The sequence below is a fragment of the Quercus suber genome, unplaced genomic scaffold, assembly GCF_002906115.3.
Source record: "Quercus suber isolate HL8 unplaced genomic scaffold, Cork oak 2.0 scaffold_365, whole genome shotgun sequence".
Taxonomy (NCBI): domain Eukaryota; kingdom Viridiplantae; phylum Streptophyta; class Magnoliopsida; order Fagales; family Fagaceae; genus Quercus; species Quercus suber.
This window is the reverse complement of record NW_027069817.1, coordinates 447,454-471,786: the sequence shown is the minus strand read 5'-3', so window position 1 is coordinate 471,786 and position 24,333 is coordinate 447,454. Positions and strand designations below refer to the sequence as shown.

At 39.9% G+C, this 24,333-nt stretch overlaps 1 protein-coding gene across 4 annotated transcripts; it reads left to right on the top strand.

Moving 5' to 3' along the window:
* Positions 1-20,385: 20,385 nt before the first annotated feature.
* LOC111986066 (probable E3 ubiquitin-protein ligase RHB1A) lies at positions 20,386-24,319 on the top strand. 4 transcript variants are annotated; one of them, XM_024017707.2, is made up of 5 exons: positions 20,386-20,642; positions 21,788-21,909; positions 22,822-23,251; positions 23,433-23,542; positions 23,639-24,319. In XM_024017707.2, exons 2-5 carry the CDS (start codon positions 21,859-21,861, stop codon positions 23,666-23,668), a joined length of 621 nt encoding a protein of 206 aa, XP_023873475.1. In that variant the 5' UTR covers positions 20,386-20,642; positions 21,788-21,858; the 3' UTR covers positions 23,669-24,319. The 4 variants fall into 4 exon arrangements, with proteins under 4 accessions (XP_023873475.1, XP_023873474.1, XP_023873471.1 ...); XM_024017706.2 differs by having other exon boundaries at positions 20,388-20,529; positions 21,788-21,924; XM_024017703.2 differs by having other exon boundaries at positions 20,388-20,642; positions 21,788-21,924.
* The last annotated feature ends 14 nt before the right edge of the window (positions 24,320-24,333 follow it).

The following is a 24,333-nucleotide window of genomic DNA, read 5'->3' as shown; positions in this document are numbered from 1 at the left end:
GACCCTAGTTGGAGGCACTCCGCAAAATACAGAGCATCGTTTATCACTATGGCCAAAGTCACAGCTCTCCTAGAGCAAGAGAGGGCTAGAGCACCTAAGGAGATGTTTTACATGCGAAGACCTTCTTACCTACTAAGAATACTCAGTAAGCCATACCCTGAGAGGTATGAACTATAAGTTTTTACGTAGTACGATGGTAGAAAGGGAAGTGTCATTGAGTATGTGAGCAAGTTCATTGATACTCTTGGCCCTTATGTGGTAGACGAGGACCTATGTCTTCGGGAATTTTCTAAATAATTGTGTGACCGTGCGTATACCTGGTACATCGATCTGAAACCAGGGTCAATCCCAACAAGGGATGACATGGTGGACGTATTTTGTACTAAGTACTTCCATGGAGAGGAAATGGTAACGCTTGCAACTTTGCAAGCAACTAAGCAAAGAAGTTGCGAAGATTTTATGGAATACATCAAAAGGTCCAGAGACATAGCACTTGATTGCTATGATCATTGTGAAGAAAAGACATTGGTGGAAATGTGTATGGCAAACATAATCATGGAGTACAGAGCTGTCCTGAAAAATCTAGAAATCTCCCAGTTCGCATAGTTGTTGCAGAAAGCTAGAAAGATCGCCTAATCGATGAAACCATGTTTCGACAAAAGAAAAACTCTACAAGCTAGGACAGTATCCACTTGTGAAAGAAAGAGGAAATTTGACGGAAGGGAGTACGATACCCCTCCACCATTACCATGTACCCCAAAGGAGCTAGACATGCTCCTAGATAAATGGATAGCAGATGAAGTCTTTAAGCCTAATCAAGTTTCCAAAGAGCCCAGTAAAGAAGAGCAGAGAAACCCACGCTTCTACCGCTTGCATAATTATGTTTAATATCTCACCGTAGAATGTTGAGTGCTCTGCAGACTAGTGCATCGAAGAGTCAAAGAAAGGACTCTAGAGCTGTCCCAGCCGGAAGTTCAAAGAAACCCACTCCCAAACCACAAGGGTAAGGGTATAGCAATAGTTGTCATTTGTGTAGATCTATGGGAAGGCGAGGAAGAAAGGTCGACCCTGCCTACCGCAGCGATTACCACCTTGCAGAAAAGTTCCAAGTTCAAGAACTTGTTTGATTAGTTGGGGCACACTGTAAATGAACGGAGGATAGTTACAGAGGCTTCGGTAAGTATTACCTCTAGGGCAAGAATAGAATGTTTGACAGCATAAGTCACGAATGACAGAGCCTTCTTGCAGGAGATAAGTGAGATCACTTTCAGTGATGAAGATATGGAAGTGGGGTACTTAGATCATATGAGGCCCCTTTATTTGGCAGAGTGCTTTAGTGGATACAGGTGCTTCCGTGAATCTCATCCCACTAAGCACCTTACAAGCGGTAGGAATTTCAAAAAGAAAGATTTAGGGATGTCCAATGGAAGTAACAGGATTTGGGGGAAGAGACGAATATACCACAAGACACATTCAGCTGTGGTTGAAAGTGAGACCAATAGCCTCTTTGGCTAGCTTCCACGTGGTGAAAATAGAGGTCTCATACCACGTCTTATTGGGAAAACCATAGTTGCATAAGCACCGACTAGTCCTATCTACTTATCATTAGTGTGTAAAAGGAATGATGAATGGCAGAATGATATAAATAGTGACAAATCTGTCACCCTTCGAACAAGCGGAGGCTCATCTGGTAGAAACTATGTTCTACGATAAGTGGGCACTATTTGGGGAAAGCTCAGTATCAATACTGTAGGGCATCTTCATGCCTAGGTGAGAAGACGTCCAAGATGACCCAAAGCCTGATCTAAGGAGGTTATTGATGCAGAAGAAGAAAAGGAAAGAAGCACCCATTTTGGAATCAGATGAGGCATTGCAATGCGTCAAGGTTCGGACCTCTGATGGCAAAATCGTCTACAAATTATGAAGGTGCGTGGGGCCCACATGCGATGCCCAAGCGAGCCCGAGGTAAGAGCTGCAGCATAAAAGTTTAGTGTGCTACGTGGCTCAAGAAAGTTTAGAGGAAGAAAGTAATACAGAGAAAGAGGAGGGAATTACAGCAGAAAAGGATGTACAAGTAGTAGTAGAGGAAAGATTGGAAGAGGTTGACCTAGGATCTAATCCACAGGAACCAAAACCCATCTCAATTAGTTTAAAACTGTCAGATGAAGAAAAGTCAGAATTGATATTATTGCTGAAAGAATTCAAGGATGTTTTCGCATAGGATTACAGCGAGATGCCCGGGTTGGATCTCGAGCTGGTGGTGCATACGTTGAATGTGGATCCTGAGGCCAAGCTAGTGGCTCAACCTGCCAGAGTATTCCACACTGAAATAAAGGAGCAAATAGTAAAGGAGGGGCAGAATTTGCTAGCTGCGGGTTTCATTAAGCCCATCCAGCATCCATGTTGGTTGTCCAACGTTGTGCTAGTAAAGAAGAAGAATGGGTAGATAAGGTGTTGTGTAGATTTCAAAAATCTCAACAAAGCTTACCCAAAAGATAAATTCCTGCTGCCGAACATGGACCTGCTGATAAACTCTGCAGCAAGAAACGCCATGTTTTCCTTCATGGATGGATTCAGCACATATAATCAAATTTGAATGGCGCCAAAGGATGCAGAGAAAACTGTCTTCAGAATACCCATAGACAATTTCTACTACATTGTAATGCCTTTTAGGTTAAAAATGTAGGTATGACCTACCAACTTACCATGATGGCCATATTCCATGACACGATGCACCGAGAGTTGGAAGACTATGTAGATGATATAGTTTTGAAGTAAAAAAGGCGAGAAGATCATGTCCATATATTGAGGAAAGTGTTTGAAAGATGTCAGGCTTTCAAGTTGAGAATGAATCACCATAAGTGCGCCTTTGGAGTATCTTTTGGGAAATTTCTGGGTTTCTTGGTTCATAGCAGAGGAATGGATGTAGACCCAACCAAGGCCACAACCATAGCAACCACGAAGCCGCTTACCACGGTGAAAGAATTGAAGAGTTTCTTGGGGAAAGTCCCGTACATTTGGAGATTTACACTTGGTTTAGCATCAATCACTTTGGTCTTCGCCAGGTTACTCAAGAAGGGGTAAAGGTTTGAGTGGAGAGAAACACAGCAGACAACCATTAAAAGGTTACAGTAGATTATGATGAACCTCTCTACAGTGCAAGCCCTAATTTGCAAAAGGCCGTTACTACTCTATTTAGCCACCAGCTCGTATGCTATAGGCGCATTGATTGCCCAAGAAGATAAAAACGGTGTTGAGCAACCAGTTTACTACATCAGCTGCGCCTTGAAAGACACAAAGATGCACTACCCAAGAGCAGAAAGAGCATGCTTGGCGATAATATATGCTTCACAAAGGCTACGCCATTACTTCCTAGCCTATGAGGTATGACTGATAATGAAGTTCCACGTAATCAAAACTCTATTACGGTAGCCAATCCTCTCTAGAAGGATATCCCAGTGGTTACTACAGTTGTCACAGTATGATTTGAAGGCAGGAACACCCAAAGTAGTAAAAAGCCAGGCCATAGCAGACTTGTTGGCACAATTCTCGGGAGAAGAGGAATTTTCGCTGGACGATGAGGTTCCAGGGGAGGTGGCCATGGCGGAAGAAGTCAGAGAGCAGTGGGTAATGAAATTTGATAGGTCCTCAACTGCTTACTTAGGTAGGCATGACAATTTTTACCCGACCTGTGGGTACCCGATCCGACCCGACCATACTGGGTTGGGTTTTACTCGACTTGTGAAACAGTAGGGTTGGGTTTGGGTTTTTAAAATAAATCCCGAAGTGGGTTCGGGTCGGGTGCGGGTTTTTATAATACCTAACCCGTTTAAATGTAATTTACCAAAAAAACCATATATATATATATATATAAGCTTATTCTAACCTAAATTCCTAACCCTATTCTCAAACTTTCCTTAGCAGCCGCCCCTTATCTCCTACTCCTTACCTGTCAAACTAATTCTTGGGCTCTCTCTCTCCTTCAAAGCTTCCATGGCCGAACCTTGATCATCTCAGTGCCACTGCCACTGTGGTTTTACTCGTAAAGAGCATGGCCGAACCTTGATAATCTCAGTGCCACTGCCATCGTAGTTTTGCTTGTAAAGCCCATGGCCAAACCTTGATCAATTTAGTGCTGCTACCACCATGAACAAAACCATGGTTTATTCACTTTCTTTAATTTTTTTTCTCTTGGGTTTGGGGATTTAGATTTAGTTTTTAAGATTTGATTTTGTTGTTTGCATGTGCTTTGGTTTAGATTTTGATTTCAAATGTATTTGGATTCTATGAATCAATAGGTATGGTGGATTTTGGTTTGAGATTTCCTTAGATTTTGTTGTTTGTATTGCTGACGGGGCTCGTTATGCCCACAGGGCCCGACAGGGCGGGTATGGGGTTGAAAAAAAAAACCCATTTAGTAAACAGGCCAGGTTCGAGTAACGGGATAGGCCTACAGGGTGGGTTCGGGCATAAGAAAACTTGCCCCAAACTTAACCCGTTGTCATTCCTACACTCAGGAGGCATAGGAATGGTTCTATATCATAAGGAGGACGAGGCCATGACACTCTTATTCAGATTGGAATTCCCTTACTCAAACAATACCACAGAATATGAGGCTTATCTCATTGGGCTAGCTACGGCCCTCGAAATGGGAGTCAAGCATTTAAAAGTAATTTGTGATTTAAACCTAGTGGTCTGCCAGACCAAATGAAACTTCTCTTTGAAGGAACCCAGCTTAGCCTTGTATAGGACAATGACCTAGAAGATGGAGGAAAAGTTCTCAACATTTGAGATAGAGCATGCTTTGAGGAGTGAAAATCGGTATACAGACGCGTTGGCTGTGTTAGGATCACAAATAGAGTTTGAAGGAAGTAGCACCAGGATAGAAGTTAGCAAACGAAAGGAGTCCATTATTGAAATACTGAAGGAGAGATTATAAGAAGAAAGATGTGAAGAGAACTGGAGGATTCCTATAAAAGAATCTTTGATCAAAGAAGAAGATATGGCAGAATTGAAGACGTTGAAAGACTACGCCTTGGTAAAAGGAGAATTGTACCATAGAATGCCAAGTGGAATTTTGTTGAGATGTGTGGGGCAAGAAGAGGCCCAAAGAAAGTTAAGGGAAGTACATGACAGAACCTGCAAGTTCTGCAAAGAAGTCATTCTTTATCACAGACTTCAAACGACAAGTTTCTATTGGCCAAGCATGGGTAAGGACGTAGACCAAGTCTAGACCCAATGTAAGGCCTGTTAGCTTGCAGCAGATAGAGAGGAAAGTTATGTTGTATTCATCGGTGAGGATTGAAGGAACTAGTTTGTACAGTACCTGGCAGAAGGCATCCGGCCGTAGAAGCATAGTGAAAGAAAAAAGTTTAAGAGGTTAGCAACGCATTACTTTTTGCATGATGGAGTCCTTTTCAAAAAAGGGTATAATGGAGACCCGTTATGATGTTTGGGTCACGAGGAAGCGAGTGAGATGATAAAAGAGGTATACATAGGAGAATGTGGGGAGCACCAATGGAAGAAAAAGTTGTATAAATGCCTGCTATAGATGAATTATTATTGGCCCACCATGAAGAGGGACACAACAGAATTTGTGAAGAAATGCCACAGTTGCCAAGTACAAGCCAACCTGATTCATACTCACCCATAGAATTTACACAACATGGTCACCCTATGGCCTTTCCACACTTGGGAGCTTGATTTGGTGGGACCAGTTAATCCACTATTACGTGGGTACATATGGATTCTAGTGGCTACGGAGTATTTTACCAAGTGGGCGGAAGCAATACCACTCCGTAAAGCCATAGGAGGGGTAGTGGCAAATTTTATCAAAGAAAACATAATTGTTAGGTTTGGAGTACCCCACAAAATCGCTAGTGACAATGGCACGCCGTTCGTCAACAACGATAAAGATGCTAGAGTTTTATCATATCAAACACCATCGGTCGTTGCCTTATTACCCTCAAGGGAATGGGTAGGCAGAGGCGACAAATAAAACATTCATAAAGATCATTAGCAAAATGAGCCAAGAGTATACTGGGGGATGGGCGACACACCTGCCAAACGCCTTTTGGGCTTACTGAAACTCACCAAAGTCAGCACAGGATTTTCACCATTCTCTTTAGTTTATGGAACAGAGGTGATGAGCCCAGCAGAAATAATGACTCCCTCTTTGAGAGTCATGCAAATACGGAAGAAAGAAAAGGAGAAGGAAGTTTTTGTGACAGAAAGGTGTGAAGACCAAGAGGGGCTGGATGAAAAAAGGGAAGAGGCTTAAGAACGTAGCCGTAGATACAGATAAAGAATGACTGAAACTTATGGCAGGATGACTAGAGAAAGAGTGTTCTCAAAAGGGCAACTTGTGCTAAAGGCAGCAGACCACGTCAGGCGAGGTATGGCAGGACCATTTAAGTTCTCACATAAATGGGAGGGACCGCTTGTGATAAGAGAGACACATGCAAATGGGTATTATTGCTTGGTTTAGATGGATGGCAAAGATCTGATGGACCCCATCAATGGTAAGTGGCTAAAACGATACTATGCTTAAAAAAAAAAATCATGTGGTTACCCCTTTTGTTTAATTAGTTCCATGTTTTCTTTCCTTTTCTCCAAGTGACTATGTCACAAGGCAATATTGTAACATGCCTTTATTCAGAATGTAATGAAAAACTATGAAGTATTAGAAAGCATATTGCATCATAGTTATAGTGATAGCAAAAGCAGTAGCAAGTGTAGTGTCATAGTTTACGAACTCAAACTCTAGCAGTCATGTTAGACTTGCCAAATAAGTACTGTAGAAAATATAAAGTGTACTAGATAGGGAATAAGGAAAAGGAAACAAAAGGGAAACTACATAATTTCAACGAAGTCTAGAAATGAGAATCTGATCTCCAAAACGACTAGATCTAGCAACACTAGAAAGAAGGTGCTCACGACGTCCCTCCAAGTCTGTCACATCCTTCTTCAAAGCCTCAATTCGTGTATCTATGGCATCCACAACAGGTTGAACCTTCTTCATGAAGAAGGCTTGGGCAATCTCACGCAAGTGGTCCAACATGAACTCTACAGCAAAGCCCACTCTGATAAACTCCTGGAGCGTAGCCCTCTAATGCAAGATCCTTTCGGCAGAAATAGTATCGATGAAGTTGTGCTTAATGTTATTCATTACACTCCCCAACAACTTCAAGAAGTGCTTCCTCGCAGAACGACCAAGAAGAAATCCCCGCATGAAGTCCTCACAGCTCTTATAGATTGCCTCCAAATGAGAAGCATACTCCCCAGGAACCTTGAAGCCGTGAAAGTACACATAAGGAGACCCAGCAACCCAAAAGTCCACAGGATCAAGATCATTAATCTCGGGCTGGTCAAAGTGAGTAAAGAAGGCTGCAGCCTCGCTCACGGGATCTGGAATTGTGGTAAAGTTGCTGCCCACCTCAAACTGAGAAGGTGCAGCAAGAATCGGACATGGAAGAGGATATGGAATGTGGTATAAGGAATGGATGAAATGGAGGGAGTGAATTCTTAGAAAAGATAAGGAAGGAGATGGGAGAAAGGAAACATACCAGGACTTGTAGAAATGGGGGTTGTGGGTGTAGTAGGAATAGGTGTTGTAGGTGTGGCAGAAGCAGTTACTGCAAAAGTGGCAGAAGCAGTTGCTGCAAGAGTAGCAGAAACAGGTGCTATGGGTATAGCAGAAACAGGTACTGCAGGTGTGGCAGGAATGGGGGCTTGTAGGCATTGCTATGTTTGCTGCAGTCTCAGGCTCCTTAGGAATCTCTATGATAAGAAGAATGAACATGCAGAATAAATAAAGGTTGCATCAGAAAGTTATGCAGATATATATGAAGAGAGAAAAAAAAAGAAAAGGATGGCCACAATAAAGGATGGAGAGGAAGCCTACAAGTGTAAGGGATACGTACCCAAAGCCTCGGTCTCGTGCTCATCACTGTTCTCCTCATTAGAATCAGAGACCCTCCTCTTCCTAGTAGGCTCATCATCAGAATCCTCAAGAACTTTTATAGAGGAGTAGCTCCCTTCTAGGGAGTGGGAGTCTTAGCAGGAATGGAAGCAAGCTTACTGACCCTCTCAGTCTTGACACCCTCCTTTATAGGTCCAGGCTCGGCTGAAGGGATAGGGGTCTCAGCAGGAACCCCATGTACAGCAACAGGAGCAGCAGAAGCCATGGTCTCAGCTACCATATCGGCCCCATCGAAGAAACTCTTTATGGGTGTGCCTATGGCAATAGAAATCTCCTCAATCGTAGGGTGATAAATAGAGATGGGCTCGTGGTCAGCCTGAAGAACACAAAGTAAAAAAGAATGGAGCAAAAGAAAAGAGCATATGATAAGTGGTGATGCACACACACACACACACACACACACACATATATATAAAAGGGTAAAGAAGGAAATGGGGAACATAATGACACATGGCAATAGAAATACATACAAAAGGAAAGAACATACCTATAACTTGAGCTCGTCAAGAAAGATGGGGCGGGTAGCAAAAGTATCCTCCTTACGGTTAAACTGCAAAAAAGAGGGGACAACAAAGAGGGGAATAAGTAAACATGCATATGGGGTTAGCAGCAGGAAGTTCCTATGAATAAGAAAAAAAGGAAAAGAAGTAAAATAAGAGATAACGTACTCTCCTCTCGGTGGTGGTAGACGAAGGAGGTGGAGATGTCTTCCTCTTGTTGCCTTGAGTCCTACTATAAGGAGGAGCATCAATAGATGACCATGGAGTAGCGGGCCTAGACTTGCCTACAGTAAGGCGCCTACTGGAACGGGTACGCGCAGAAGGAGGAGAGCTTTCCAGGACTATGTCACCTATAGGGGGAAGGCCACCCTAAAAAGCATCAATATCAGAACAAGTCTCAGAGGAGTCATCACGCGAGCTTAGGCTTGCAGACTGAGACGTGGAGCCCTTCTTCGCGAGTATGGGAAGGTTCGTCACCTTCACTCTCCTCTCCCAACTTGTGGGGAAATCACCAGTATATCAATACCACCATTTTTTCCCTGCGTCCCACTCAAATATAGCAAACTGACTCTATTTCCTAGCATATGCCACCACAGAATTGGTGGGAAGAAGCAACTGAGGGTTGGCGAAAATGATTGCACGGAGACCATCAAGAGGAATGAAAGAAAACCCATGGCTACCCAACAACTCCTGCTTAAATGAGATCATCACAACCTGCTAGTATCCGTGCACAACTACAGTGCAAATACCCTCCCACTGCGAACCTAGAAAGGTGACTGCTATAAAACGTCTGCTTCAAAACTCAAAGGCATTGTGTCGCAAGAATGGCTGAATAGAAGTGGTAGACTCCATAATGGCAGAGAAATCATCAGGAATATCCTGATCTAGTCCAAACTGCCTTCTCACTCTGTCAGCAAAATAGTGCACAAATTGGATCCTCTCATCGGCTAAATAAGGCAACCACCTAGCATTGGTGGCTGCCAAGTAAGTAATACCCCTCTCATCAAAACCAGTCTAGGTTTGGTGGTCCCAGTAGTATCAACAAAAGGACTCATGAAAGAATCAACACATGTATAACCTGTACCTAAATTTCTATATGCTCTCCAACAAAAACCAACTCCCTTGTCAAAGAACTCAACAGCAAGATGCCCAAATGGCTTCAATCCAACCCAACGAAAAATCAGATGCAAACTGACGACAAAAATCAGTAATAACCTTCGAACATGAATGATACCTCTCCTTGGCAAAATGGACCGGCCTACACTTTGCCAAATGCCTAGCACAATGTTCCCATAACAAATGCTGCAAAATGGTGCTATGGTTAGAAGAAGTAACTATATGGCAAGAACCCACCTGCTTCTCATCACTTTGCAAAATGTCTAATTTCACATACAGATGACCTAGAAATATGGGGGGCCAACGGCAAACTCACCCTGGTAGATATCTTGATAGGTAATAAAAAATACAAAGGTTTCACAGCATAATGAGGATAAGAGCCAAAGATGAATTTATGGAGCCAAAATGTGATGAAGGCCGCACGACGAGTAGTAATAAAAGCCTTGGAAAAAGCCCCAACCCAATGTGACAACTTTGCATTGCCATTCATCCCCTTACTTAACAGTCTTAACTTGGTCTCCTCCTCCAGTGAGAGTTCTAAAGCACCGAGGTCAACATCACCAAAAATGGGCAATAGTAGTTGGTTTGCCACGTCCTCCAAGGTCACGGTGATCTCGCCATAGGAAAGAAAGAAGGTGTGAATAACAGTGCACCATCGACGGACCAAATGGCGGAGATTGAACAAGTCCTTATAGTTGGACAAGCAATGTGATGAGACGGTGGCCTTCAACATGCCAGCCAACTGTAACGCTGCCATGAAACCTTTATCGGACAACTCGTCGTCAACCCATTCTTTGCAACCCAAAGAAGTACCTGACCCAAATTCGAAGAGAATGGGTAGGGGGGTAAAGTACCTTGGCGAATGACGAGATCGGGGATCAAAGAAGCCAACAAAGGCCAAGACACCTCCGTGTTGCGACGGTAAATGGAAAGCCATACATGACCCGACGGCGGAGGCAAGTACTCACCAGACACTCTTGGGAAATGGGCATAGGTATCGTACCAAGGATCAATGAGAGGAGCGCATACACTATCTGGATGGCGGTGCCCTTCTTCCTCATCGGAGCACTCCAATTCAGAGTGAGGAGCCTCTTCGCCTATGTTTTTGGTGGCAGGTTCATCGGAGGCAATCTCTTTTCCCTTACGGTGGGAAGAGCAGTTCCCTTCTTGAACTTAACTCTACAGGACAACCAAGCATGACAAGCTTTATTTAGATTTGTGAAGTCCACACACGCTCGCCACTTCTTACTTTTCTTCTTCACCATTATGGTATTGGCCAGCCATTCAGGGTAGAAAACCTCCTTGATAGCCCCTACCTACTTGAGCTTCTTCACCTCATTTCTAACAGCATCAGAGTGATCCTTAGACGAGCACCGAGGTGGTTGATTCTTGGGGATGACAGATGGGTTAACATTTAAATGATGGTAGATGAAGCTCGGCGCCAATTGTAAGGACTTGATTTGAACTCCTAACCCAAAAGGTAGATGGACTTAGGCCCAAAAAGCCTAAAACAATAAATTTGTAAAGAATGGGTTTGGAAAACTGGGTTTTAGAGAATTAATCAACAAGTAAATAGATCTTGATGACAAAGGAATGAAGATAACAAATTTAAACTAAGGAAAAAATGTCCTTGGTAATGTTCGAGGAGATTGGTTCTTATATATTGATTTCAAAGCTGGATTACAAGTTTAATTCCTGATTGCTACAGTGTTTCTCTTCTTAATTTTTTGGTTCCCCTTTCCCTCAGGGGTTCCTTATATTATATATCCCCCCTTGATTGATCTTGGCCCTCCATTTTTTGATTATCTAGGTTATTACTCGAGTGTCTGTCCCATCGAATATCCCCTCTGGCCTTCTGTGAGTTGGGATAGCCTAGGCATCACTGTTCAGGGGTTTTCTCCACATAAATGCAGCCAGAAAGTTAGCTGCAAAGCATTTAATGCGGTGGCAATAACTTTTTCTTAGATACCTTTGAGCCTCCTCACCTCTTGTACATTTATAATACACATCCCTATCAGTAAAACCTCCTGGAAGGTCACTCTGATCAACATGATATACCATTGATCTGTGCTTTGTTCATCCGAGGAGATACTCCTCCTCGGACCACCTTTCCGGCCTTTTTGCTTGTATCTTACTCATAAGGTTCTGAGCTTAACACCCCCACTACTGTTTATCCATCCTTGGACCATCCAACGTCCTCAGCCAAGGCCTAAGGCTCAATATACGATTTTTAGGCCCTTATCCCTACAATAGCCCCTCAAAGTTATGGGTTTTCCCTCTTATCCAAGGAGAAAAAGTGGAGTTTTGATTTATAAAAGTCAAGACCATTCATTTCCTTGGCTTACACATGTAGGAGTACCGTTTTATGTGCCCTATAACTGTCATTGACGTTTTGAAGCCAGCGATGCGTCATTAATTGCTCCAGGCAACTCTTTGTTCCCCGTATCCAACGGTGGAACGTAGATCCTACGGTTGACATTTCTCCTCGAATTTTAGGTGGGATTACTCCCACTTAATTCCACCCCCTATATAAGGCACCCGGGGAAAGCATTTCTCTTCATTTTCATAAGTCTTCAAGCTCTCCAGATACTCCTAGCTCTCAAACCTTCAAGACTTCTCAAACTTCCAAGGTCTCCAAGCCTTTTTCTTTAAGAATTTCAAACTTTTAAGAAGTACTAGAGGTACTGCTTGCACCAATTCTCATAAGTTTCTCCTTTCCTACGATCCATTCTCCTCGGCCAATCTTCCCGGCCTTCCATTCTTCATCTCATTTTCTCAAAAACTTCATCCATTTCCCTTTAGTTTGACCAAATGGGTAGGTTTAAGCACCTAGTAAATTCCCCCGTCGCCATGGAGGGTTTTAGGGCTAAGTATCATATCCCACAGGGAGTAGCCCTGCAATATTGTGCCCCAGACCAAATTTTTACAGATAGAAGAGAAGGTGAAGTTGTCATTCCTATTATCACCTTCACAGAGAGAGGAATGACACTTTCAATGGGTAGGATAACTAGAGATTACCTAATCAACCACAGACTGTGTCCCCACTAGTGCGTCCTCAACCTGTTTAGAGTTTTAGGGAGTGTAGATGCTTTGAATGAGCAGATGAATTTAAGGCTCACATGGCATGACGTCATTCACATGTATGAATGACATTCCCTCAAAAGTGTAGGATTTTATCTCAAGTCCCGATCTGACATTGTTAGACTAGTATCATGTCTTTCTAAAGCATATAGTCCGAGGAGCCAAGTATGACTAAGGTTCTATTTAAACATTTAGAAAGATGTCATAGAGTGTTAATTTCCTCAAAACATGTGGTCTGAGGGGCCAGGCATGACTAATGTTCTGTTTAAACATTTAGAAAGATGTCATAGAATGTTAATTTCCCCAAAGCTTGTGGTCCAAGGATCCAAACATGACTAAGGTTCTGTTTAAACACTTAGAAAGATGTCATAGAGTGTTAATTTTTTCAAAGCATGTGATCTGAGGATCCAGGCATAACTAAGGTTCTGTTTAAACACTTAGAAGGATGTCATAGAGTGTTAATTTTCCCAAAGCACGTGATCCGAGGATCCAAGCATGACTAAGATTCTGTTTAAACACTTAGAATGATGTCGTAGAGTGTTAATTTCCCCAAAGCATATGGTCCGAGGAGCCAGGCATGACTAAGGTTTTATATAAACACTTAGAATGATGTCATAAAGTGTTAATTTCCCCAAAGCATGTGGTCCGAGGAGTTAGGCATGACTAAGATTCTGTTTAAACACTTAGAAAGATGACGTAAAGTGTTAATTTCCCCAAAGCATTTGGTTCGAGGAGCCAGGCATGAGTAAGGTTCTATTTAAATACTTAGAAAGATAATGATGGGAAGTACAATATATTTACACAATAAATAAGCATATGAAAAAAGGAAACTTTCATTAATAATAATATATTTTTAGGTTGTTTACATTCCAAGGTCATGGTATTACATATTCATCTATGTCTTTGAGGAAATATGCTCCTATACCAGGCACCAAAGTGATGCAGTATGGCCCTTCCCAATTAGACCCCAACTTTCCCCATGCTGGGTTCTTTACAGTACTTAGAACCTTTCTCAACATCAAGTCACCAGGTGCTAACGGTCTCAGTTTCATATTGGCATCATAACCTTACTTGGCTTGTGTTGGTAATATGCCAATTGGATCATTGCATTTTCTCTCATTTTTTCAATCAAGTCTAAGCTTTTTTCTAACAATCTGTTGTTATTGCTCGAATTGAAAGAATTTGTTCTCAGCATCGGGAAGCCAGTCTCTAACTGGGTAATAGCTTCGGTTCCATAAGTCATCGAGAAAGAAGTCTCTCCTGTTGACCTGCGAGGTGTGGTTCGGTACGTCCACAGGACATGTGACAGTTCTTCCACCCACTTTCCTTTCGTATCGTCCAACCTTTTCTTGAGTCCGTTCACTATGACCTTGTTAACAATCTTGGCTTGTCCATTCTCTTGGGGATAAGCTGGGGTGAAGTATCTATTCGTAATTCTAAGACCACAATAGTATTGCCTGAAGGCTTTGCTATCGAATTGAAGGCCATTATCCGAAATAAGGGTATGAGGGACCCCAAACCGAGTGATGATGTTCCTCCAAACAAATTTCTTAGCATATGCATCTCTGATATTCGCCAAGGATTCAGCCTCAATCCACTTGGTGAAATAGTCTGTGTCAACCAGTAAGTATCTCTTATTTCCTACTGCCTTGGGGAAATGGCCTATAATGTCTAAGCCCCATTGAGTGAATGGCCAAGGGTTGGACAGAGGATTAAGGACTCCTCCTGGCTGGTATATGTTTGGTGCAAATTTTTGGCACTAATCGCACTTCTTTACATATTCTTGTGCTTTTTTCTACATGTTTAGCCACCAATAGCCTTGAGTGATGACTCTGTGCGACAAGGATCTACCTCTAGTGTGGCTGCCACAAGTCCCCTTATGTAACCCCTCAAGGAGTAATTTTGTTACCTCGGGGTGTATGCATAGCAGATATGGCCCGAAAAATGAGCGTTTATATAATTTTTGGTCATTGGACAGCCAGAACCGAAGAGCCTTTCTTCGTACCTTGTCAACTTCTGACTTCTCCTTGGGAAGGATTTCCTCATTCAAGAATAGGACCATGGGATCCATCCAGCTAGGACCTACTCTAACCTGGTGAACCTGGACCACCTCACTTCTCACCTCTGTGGGCTTGTACAAGTCCTTCGCAAGGATGATTTGAGGCAGGCTCTACGCCGAGAAGGTTGTAAGTGTGGCTAGGGAAATAACATGCATGTTTCCACTTCTAGGGATATGCAATATGTTGAAAGATTCAAACCCTGATTGTAAATGTCTATCTTGACTCAAGTACCCTTGCATTCTTTTGTCTCTCGCTTCAAACTCTCCTTTCACTTGGCCAATGACTAATTTTGAGTCCGAAAACATCTTTATTGCCTTTCCGCCCATTCTCTAGACTATGGCCATTTTCATCAGTAAAGCCTTATATTCAGCTTCGTTATTTGTGGCCAAGAAGTCCAGCCTCAATAATTTCTCAATAGTAATCTTTTTGGGGGATATTAGAACCAGCCCCACTCCGGATCCCTTTTGATTTGCTGCACCATCAACGTATACTTTCCAGGGTAAGGGATCTTATTGGGAGATCATGTCAATCGATTTTCCTTCCATGCTGTGCTTCTCTGCTTCTACTTCCAATGGGGATTCAACGAACTCGGCTATTAGATTCGTGAGGACTTGGCCCTTGATAGAGGTACAAGGTATGTATTTAATGTCAAAAGCTCCTAGGATTGTGTCCCATTTAGTAATCCTTCTCATGTAATCAGCACTTTGGAGTAGAGCTCTGAGCGGGAGCTGAGTTAGGACAACTACTGTGTGTACTTGGAAGTAATGAGAGAATTTACGTGTAGCATGTACCACCGCTAAAATGGCTTTCTCTAGTGGCAGATAACGGATCTCGGCCTCATGTAGTGACTTGCTCACATAATAAACTGGCCTTTGTATGCTGCTATCAACTTGTATCAAAACCAAGCTTACAGTATGAGGGGCGCAAATAGGACCTCATCTGTCTCAGGACTGGACATGATAGGCGACCGAGAAAGATAATCCTTAAGTTGCTGGAATGCTAAAGCACACTCCTCGATCCACTCAAATCCTTTCCATTTATTCATCAACAAGAAGAAGGGTCTGCACCAATCCGCTGACCAAGAGATGAACCAGCTCAAAGCAGCAGTCATTCTGGTCAGCTTTTGGACCTCCTTGAGATTCCGAGGTGGTTGTAAACTGTTGATTGCCTTAATCTGGTTGGGGTTAACTACAATTCCGCAATGTGTAACCATGTACCCCAAAAACTTCCCTGATCCGACCCCGAAAGAACATTTAGAAGCATTGAGTCGCAATTTGTGTTTCCTTAGAATTTTAAAAATGTTCCCGAGGTCTCCTACATGCTCGGACACCACCTTACTCTTCACCACCATATCGTCTATATAGACCTCAATACTCTTACCCAACTGTGGTTCAAACATTTTGGTCATCATCCTTTGATAGGTAGACCTTACATTTTTCAAAACAAGGGGCATCACTTTGTAGTGGTAGTTCCCAATGGGGGTAACAAAAGCTGTCTTTTCTTGATTACCTAGGGTTAGTGGCATTTGGTGGTATCCTTGAAAGGCATCTAAGAAGCTCATCTGAGGATGACCTATGGTTGCATCCATCAGTTGGTCTATCCTAGGCATAGGGAAGGGATCCTTTGGGTAGGATTTATTTAGATCTGTGAAGTTCACACACACTCGCCACTTCCCACTTTTTTTCTTCACCACTACGGTATTGGCCAGCCACTTAGGGTAGAAAAAACCTCCTTAATAGCCTCTGCTTGCTTGAGCTTCTTCACCTCATCTCTGATAGCATCAGAGTGATCCTTGGATGAGTGCCGATGTGGTTGCTTCTTGGAGACGACAGATGGGTTAACATTTAAATGATGGCAGATGAAGCTCGGCGCCAATTGTAAGGACCTGATTTGAACTCCTAGCTCAAAAGGTAGATGGACTTAGGCTCAAAAAATCCAAAATAATAAATTTGTAAAGAATGGGTTTGGAAAACTGGGCTTTAGAGAATTAATCAACAAGTAAGTAGATCTTGATGACAAAGGAATGAAGATAACAAATTTACACTAAGGAAAAAATGTCCTCGACAATGTTCGAGGAGATTGGTTCTTATATACTGATTTTGAAGCTGGATTACAAGTTTAATTCCTGATTGCTACAGTGTTTCTCTTCTTAATTTTCCAATCCCCCTTTCCCTCAGGGGTTCCTTACATTATATATCCCCCCTTAATCGATCTTGGTCCTCCATTTGTTGATCATCCAGGTTATTACTCAAGTGTCTATCCCATCAGACATCCCTTCTGGCCTTCTATGAGTTGGATAGCCTAGGCATCATTGTTTAGGGGTCTTCTCCACATAAATGCGGCCAGAAAGTTAGCTGCAAAGCATTCAATGCGGTGACAACAGCTTTTTCTTAGATACCTCTGAGCCTCCTCCCCTCTTGTACGTTTATAATACACATCTCTATTAGTAGAACCTCCTAGAAGGTCACTTTGATCGACATGATATACCTTTGATCTGTGCTTTGTTCATCCGAGGAGATACTCCTCCTCAGACTACCTTCCCAGCCTTTCTTCTTATATCTTACTCATGGACTTCTAAGCTTAACACCCTTACTACTGTTTATCTGTCCTCGGACCATCCAACGTCCTCAACCAAGGCTCAAGGCCAATATACCATTTTTGAGCCTTTATCCCTACAGAAGGATAACTTCATTTAGAAATAGGGTCATAAATGTCAAATAACAAATTTCATTTTGTATTCAAAAAGAGAATTCCTAAAATTTAGGATATTTTTTCCCTTCACGTTCAAAAAAAAAAAAATTACAGTTATTGCTTATCTTTAAATTTTATTATTTTTTTATTTCTTTTTCATAAATTATAATAAATGCAAATTATTAATTTTTATCCAAAAAAATAGAAGAGCCAATAAACACGCGCGTGTATACTTCTAAATTATAATAGATGCAAATTATTAACCTTTATCCAAAAAAATAGAAAAGCCAATTAGCGCGAGTGCTCAAAGGCCAGTAAAAGTATAAAACCGTTCATTTTCTTGTGCTATTTCCTTCATTTCTGCATGTATCTATTGTTTTTGTTTGAGGTCAGATTGTGTGATCAATTACACAAAATTACCATTGAAATTTTTTCTTTGAGTAAATATACCAATACTTCAGCATATTTGAAGTTGTTTCGGCCTTGATCCATGATCAATTCCCTTGGTATTTTCCTATTATATATCCACTAACTTTTGGCAATGTAATATTGTGATTATAGAAAAGTGAGAAACAATCATTGAGTTGGATTGGCACTTCATCTTCATATAATTTTATCCTTGCCTGTCCCACTTTGCTAATGGACCATTTTGGTTGAGTTTTAGCTAACCCACTTCAATTGGTGGCAACGCAATGATAATGAATTTCTTTTGCCTATAGATAATATACATACATATATATATATATATATATTTTTTTTTTTAACTTTATAATATGAATCCATGTAATATAGGGTCCCATACATATTCAAGGGTTGTTGACATGTATGAAGGATCATTATTATCTATTTAAAAATATTAATTTAGTCGATGAACATGACATGAGGTTTAAATAAGTCAAATGAAGAAACTAAAATTCACAACAAAGGAAAACAAGTCATAGAGGGACCACGAACTTCTGGTGGGCTTTCACTTCAGTTTTTGTTTTTCCTCTTTCTCTTGATCAATCAAATCAAATGTAATGTCTAATATCTATGATATAATAATATTAAATCGAAAGCATTAGAATATTTGTATAGTCAGAATTTTATCCTAAGATGTCATAGATCACGTAGTTATTTTAATTCAGACGACTCTATTATTGCAGACTAAACAGAAGAGTAATAGAGTAATACTATTGACAAAGTTTTTTTTTTTCATAATCTTAGTAGTGATAGAACATAGGAGTAAATCCAATTTATTGTAAATCCAATTTTCTGTCTCCAATTTATTGTAAATCCAAAAATGTCCATCTTTACAAGGATATTAAGTTTGGGGCCGCTCTAGAAATTCTTCCTAATAAATACTATGGGATGCAGAGATAGAGAGAGTATATTATGAGACGATTTCATGAGATCATCCTATCATAGTATGCAGGAATCATATATAAATATATATATATATATATATAAGATATATATAAGATTCACACATGTTGTGAGAAACAAGTTCCATAAAATTGTCATTAAATATTATTTTGTAGAGATGAGAAGTAGTCAAGCACTCTAAAAGCTTTTAGACTCATCCGTTTTTATGATTTCGAGGGACAATAGGCTGTTTAGTAGTATATTTTAAATGGGTCAAGCTTAGGTCTGGTATCTAGTAATTGAACCTGTTGAGATGATGATATGTATCTACTTTTGAACACGTGTCACCATCTGATCGGGTCTAGTGCATTAGATGCACTGGACTTAAACCAAGTCCATTTTAAACAACATTTTTCTATGTTTAAATAACATTACACGTATTTCCAAACATTTTTTCATTTACATGTATTTTCAAAAAATACAAATAATATTATTAGAACAACGTTACCAAACGGCCCATTGATAATTGGTTTTAAATGTTAAATTAAGAAAAAAAGAGTATTTGACAAATTAAATGTCCTATTAACTAGCTTCTCAAAAAAAAAAAATGTCCTATTAACTATTAAGAGAATTGTTATAAACACAATAAATTTAATAACATTCAAACTTTTAGATTGACAAATTATGATTAATGCAACATCACTTTCACCTGAGATTATAGTTTATAACATTTATATTATACACTCATCACAACCTATCACCTCACAATCACATGTGTGGGGAAAAAAAATGTTGAAGTTATTCATTTGAACTATAGTTTTTTAAGTAAAAATGAGTTTCCAATTTTCATAACATTAGCACCTTTCACCAGCTTTACCAATAAAGTGGTGTCCATTTGGCAAAAGCTTTTTTTGCCTTTTTGTTTGTTGTCAATTTTTTTTTTTATGAGTTGCAATTCTTTTTTAAAAATTTAATAAAATTATATTAGTAATTTTTTAAAATAAGCTAACATTTATCTTTTTATTGCACATTTAACTATCGAAAACTTTGGAATACCAAACACTATTCCAGACTATCACTTTACATTTTTTCAAAAAAAAAAAAAAAATCACTTTACACTTTTTTTTTTCTTTTTTGTTTTTTCTGATAATTCAACCACTTGATCTCATTTTTCATATTTTTAATTTAATTTTATAAAGGGCACACGTCGAATAAGTAGACTGAGTATAACCCCACGTGGCCTACCAAATATAGCAAGTACTCCTATCTCTCCCACCGCCCAGCGCGTGCAACAAATCCTCAGATACAATTCCCGCAAATTAATATAATATATTTATTTATTTATTAATTTATTTTCCCAGTTCTCATTTGTTGTGCAAAATTGCTATGTTCACAATATTTTTACAACATTTTTATAATAAATTATAAGTAATTAATTGTTATTAGTTCAAATTTGAACTTAACACTAAAATTTTTTTCTTTTCCAATAATAACAATTAACAACAATCTATTATTTAAAATTTGTTATAAAAATATTATAAAAATTTTGTGTCCATATCCTTTTTCTTTTCTCACACGAAACCCATCCCCACCTTTGTCCCAACCCCAAATACACACACACTCTCCCAGACAAACACATAAAAAGAAGAAGAAGAAAAATAGAGCCAAAGCTCTCTCTCTCTCTATCTTTTGCACTATAACCCTCACTCCCACCAATTCCTGGAAATTTCCAAATTCCAATTCCCAATCGTAAAAGGTAAAACTATTTCCATCACTCCCCCCTTTTTCCCAAAAAAGAAAAAAATTCCCAATAACAGTCTCAAATTTGTCCCCACCGAAATCCAAATCCGTCACTTCTCGCTTTCAAATGTATTCGTTCTTATCACCTTCTCTTAGGGTTTGTTTGTTTGTTTGTTTGTTTTTTGTGCTCGTGGACTGTGATTTTGGCTTTTCGGCTTACATGTTCTTTTGTGATCCTTCGTTTCTCATTTCCTATACATGTATTGGCGTGTGTCTTATGGACCTTGAGTTTGAGCTGGTTGTTTCGTATGCTCTTTTGGTTTTCGTTTTGTTTTTTGTTTTTTCAATTTCTGCGTTCTGTTAATACGAAAATTTCAATATGATTGTGTGTTTATTTCAGTGATCAGCTTGTGATTAAGAGTTTTATGTGAAATTATGGATCGGGGAGTTGTTAGAATTAGGTTTGTGTGATAATTGGATTGTTTTTTCTGAGTTTGCATGATTGGTAAGCTAGAGGAAGTTTGCAATTCTATTTTCGCAAACTTAGGTAATGGTGTTGGAGAGGAATGGAGGGGTTTGAGGTTTGAAATGAATTATTGGTGGTATTGTAGGTGAAGGGTTCGGGTTTTATATATATATATATATATATATTAATTGTTTTGTGTGAAGATTTTTTGTATGGTAAATAGTGATTTGGTTGTTGGGTTTGTGAATTATTATTGTAGGTGAAGGGTTCGGGTTTTATATATATATATATATATATATTAATTGTTTTGTGTGAAGATTTTTTGTATGGTAAATAGTGATTTGGTTGTTGGGTTTGTGAATTATGTGGTACTTTTCAATGGGAAGGGATAGGTATGGAGAGTTTTGGTGCTGATTTTGGCATTTTTGAATATTTTGCCAACATGGGTTCTGATACTCGCGGTGGTTCGGTTTTAATAAATGAAGTTCCTAGCTTAATGGGTTAGCTCTGTTGTGTGGTTGGAATGCCTAGCTTAGCTGGGGTTGTCCTTAATGTGCTTTGATCTCTATTCTATTAGAATTTGTTATTGTGATTATTTTGTAATAGATACCATGAAACTGGTTATTATTTTGCCTTATAGATAGTTGCTATTTCACATTTTGTGTTCCATATGAGCTTGAGTTACTTGCAGTTTTAAGCTTGTGTTGACTAGTGCACATGTTGTATAGGAGAGATCCTGTAGCTGTATAAAACCTAATATTTATAATTTCTTATCTCTTATCTAATAATAGAATGTGTCATTTTTTAGTGTCACAGAAGGGGACATGCTGCACCAAATGCTGATAATTTTAGGTGGAGAGTCGAGATAAATTAAAGGAGATGGGAGGTTGCTGCTGCTGTTCTTCCAGGGCAGCTGAACTGAATAATACGGTGGAGTATTATTATGTCAGTTTAATATTTTCCTAGCATAAGATGCTTTTCTTCTCCACATTGCTCATGTTTTGCATACATAATTCTATTGCCTATATATATAAAATTTGTTTCTATTTTTAGATTGTGAATAAGCTAGGTTGCAATATGATAATAACTGTCCTTTTTCCCAGGCTAAGATTACTTATATTAATCTAGTTTAGTTGTTGATGGTGTTTGTGTGTGTGTTTTGTGAGATAGTTGAAGTAATTCAAATGCTCAATTATGACCTATTCACTTTGTGGTCACACTGGAAGATTACTGAGGTATCTTTAGCAAAAGCTCAGCCCTGTAGCCCTATGTAGATTGACTCCAGCAGGAGCTAGTCTTTTCTAAAAGGTCGTACCCAGACATCCAGTTCACAAAGCTCCAACTCTTTGTGGAGTTTGGGAGATGTGAATGGTAGACAGCCTAACCCCTTATTTTTTTTGGAGAGGCTGATTATTGGACTTGAACCCGCAAAGTGTCACTTTTGCTGGAAGGCAGTTGCCATCACACCAAGGTCTAACCTCTAAAGAGCTAGTCTTTTCTAATCATCATTATCCACACTAAAATATTTTACTTCCTTTTGTATTTAAGTCCACAACACAACAATTTTTTTTTTTTTTTTGGGGGATGGGGAGGGGGGAGGGAGGTTACCCGGTGGTAACATCTAGCTAATGTAACACTGCACAGTTATCCTGTTAGTCTCCTTGAAATTTTATGGACAGTCTGAGAGAACAAATGGTTTGTTATAGTGGAATTAGCTCTTCTATGGAATACTTGCTTTGTATTATTCAGAAATATTTGTATAATCGCATGCTGCTAATGTTGGCCGCATCATTGCTCTTCATCTTATATATCTTACTCATGCTCAGTCAACTTTTTCTGCAGTACCCAAGAGCATCAGACGAGCATGTGCCCTTATCTCACCATGGTGGTGCCTCCGCACTCTCTTCAGGGCTTCTGGTTGATACAAATCTGGATACATCGATTCCAGACACTTACAGACCACCTCCTACACCTATGCCTTATGATGTGGCTTTAGGGCGTCCTCAAACTCCTCCAGTGACTCAGGAAATTTGCAGCAACAAGAGTGATGCAGCAGTGCAAACAACAAATTCCAATTCTGTTGAAGAAATAGTTGGTGGCAACACTCAAGAAACATTAACAGAATGTGAAGATCTTAAGGAATCGGAATGCAAATTGCAAACCAATATTGATCTTGACTCTGCAAAGGATTCAGAAGTTGAACTTTCAAAGTCAGTGGAAGCTGTTTTTACTGCGATGGAGGAAGAAGATGGTTGTCCCGTTTGTTTAGAAGGTAATGTTCTTATTGTGATTTTTAAAAAAATAAATTTTATATGGTTGTAGGCCTTTTCATTGCAGCTTTGGCTTTTCTAGCTGCAGTGTTATCTTCTTTTGCTGGTAATAATGTGACATTCAGTCCATTGTGTTTCAAATAGAGAATTTATGGGTGGATATTTTTCTCTTCTTCTCTGCAGAATATGATGATGAGAATCCAAAAATTACCCCAAAGTGTGAGCATCATTTTCACCTTGCTTGCATTCTTGAATGGATGGAAAGAAGTGATTCTTGTCCTGTTTGTGATAAGGTCTGCCCCAACGAAACAAAACTTCCATTTATTTTGTGAATGGATGAAGGGTACCATGTTTGATACTGAGAGTGCTCTGTTTTTCATATGATGCAGGAGATGATTTTCGATCCTCCTATTGATTAGCAGCAATCAGAAGCTCACTTATGTTCAACCTTTTTGTTGCCTGAATCATGGTCTGAGCAAAGGTTACAACCCATGAGAGTTCTCTCTCTTTTTTGTCCTTTCTTAAGTGGCAGCTACAGATTGGCTGTGGTTTGGTTATTTTGGTTCTGAAGGAATCATGCCCATTTCAAAAGCGTAGTGTCTTTGTGCATTCTCTTTTCTTTTAAGCCTTGGAAAAAAAAAGAGTAAATAGAGACTGCCACCATACCATCCCTGAGGTCCACTATCCATTTTCTTGCATTCATCCATAGTGCTTTGATTTTCGTGTTATCAACAATATTGGCTTCAGCTGCATAGAATTTGAAAGGATTGCCTTGCTACTTGCTAGTCACATTGATTGTCCAAAGATACAGGTTACTTTCCCATACAAAAAAGTTATAGGTGAACTTTTCTCTCTCTGTGAGTATCACTTTTCTGTTGGTCCTGCATTATGTGATCCAATTTTCCTCTTCACTCTCTTGATTTTTTCCTGTTTCTGTGGGTTGTTTGTTGTGAGATTTAATCTGTGTAAGGGTAGGGAAATATTAAAAGAAAAGACATGTTTTCGTTTCAGATTCTTCCTGTAAATAATAGTCTGATTTTGGCATTATTAAGTTTGATTGAATTGGTTAACTTTCAGATTTGCA

Bases quoted from the DNA above. Each gene is read 5' to 3' on its own strand.
- LOC111986066 (XM_024017706.2), top strand. From the start codon at position 21,859: ATGGGAGGTTGCTGCTGCTGTTCTTCCAGGGCAGCTGAACTGAATAAT. The intron at 21,925-22,821 runs GTCAGTTTAATA...CTTTTTCTGCAG, and splicing joins ATACGGTGGAGTATTATTAT to TACCCAAGAGCATCAGACGA. The intron at 23,543-23,638 runs GTCTGCCCCAAC...CATATGATGCAG, and splicing joins CTTGTCCTGTTTGTGATAAG to GAGATGATTTTCGATCCTCC.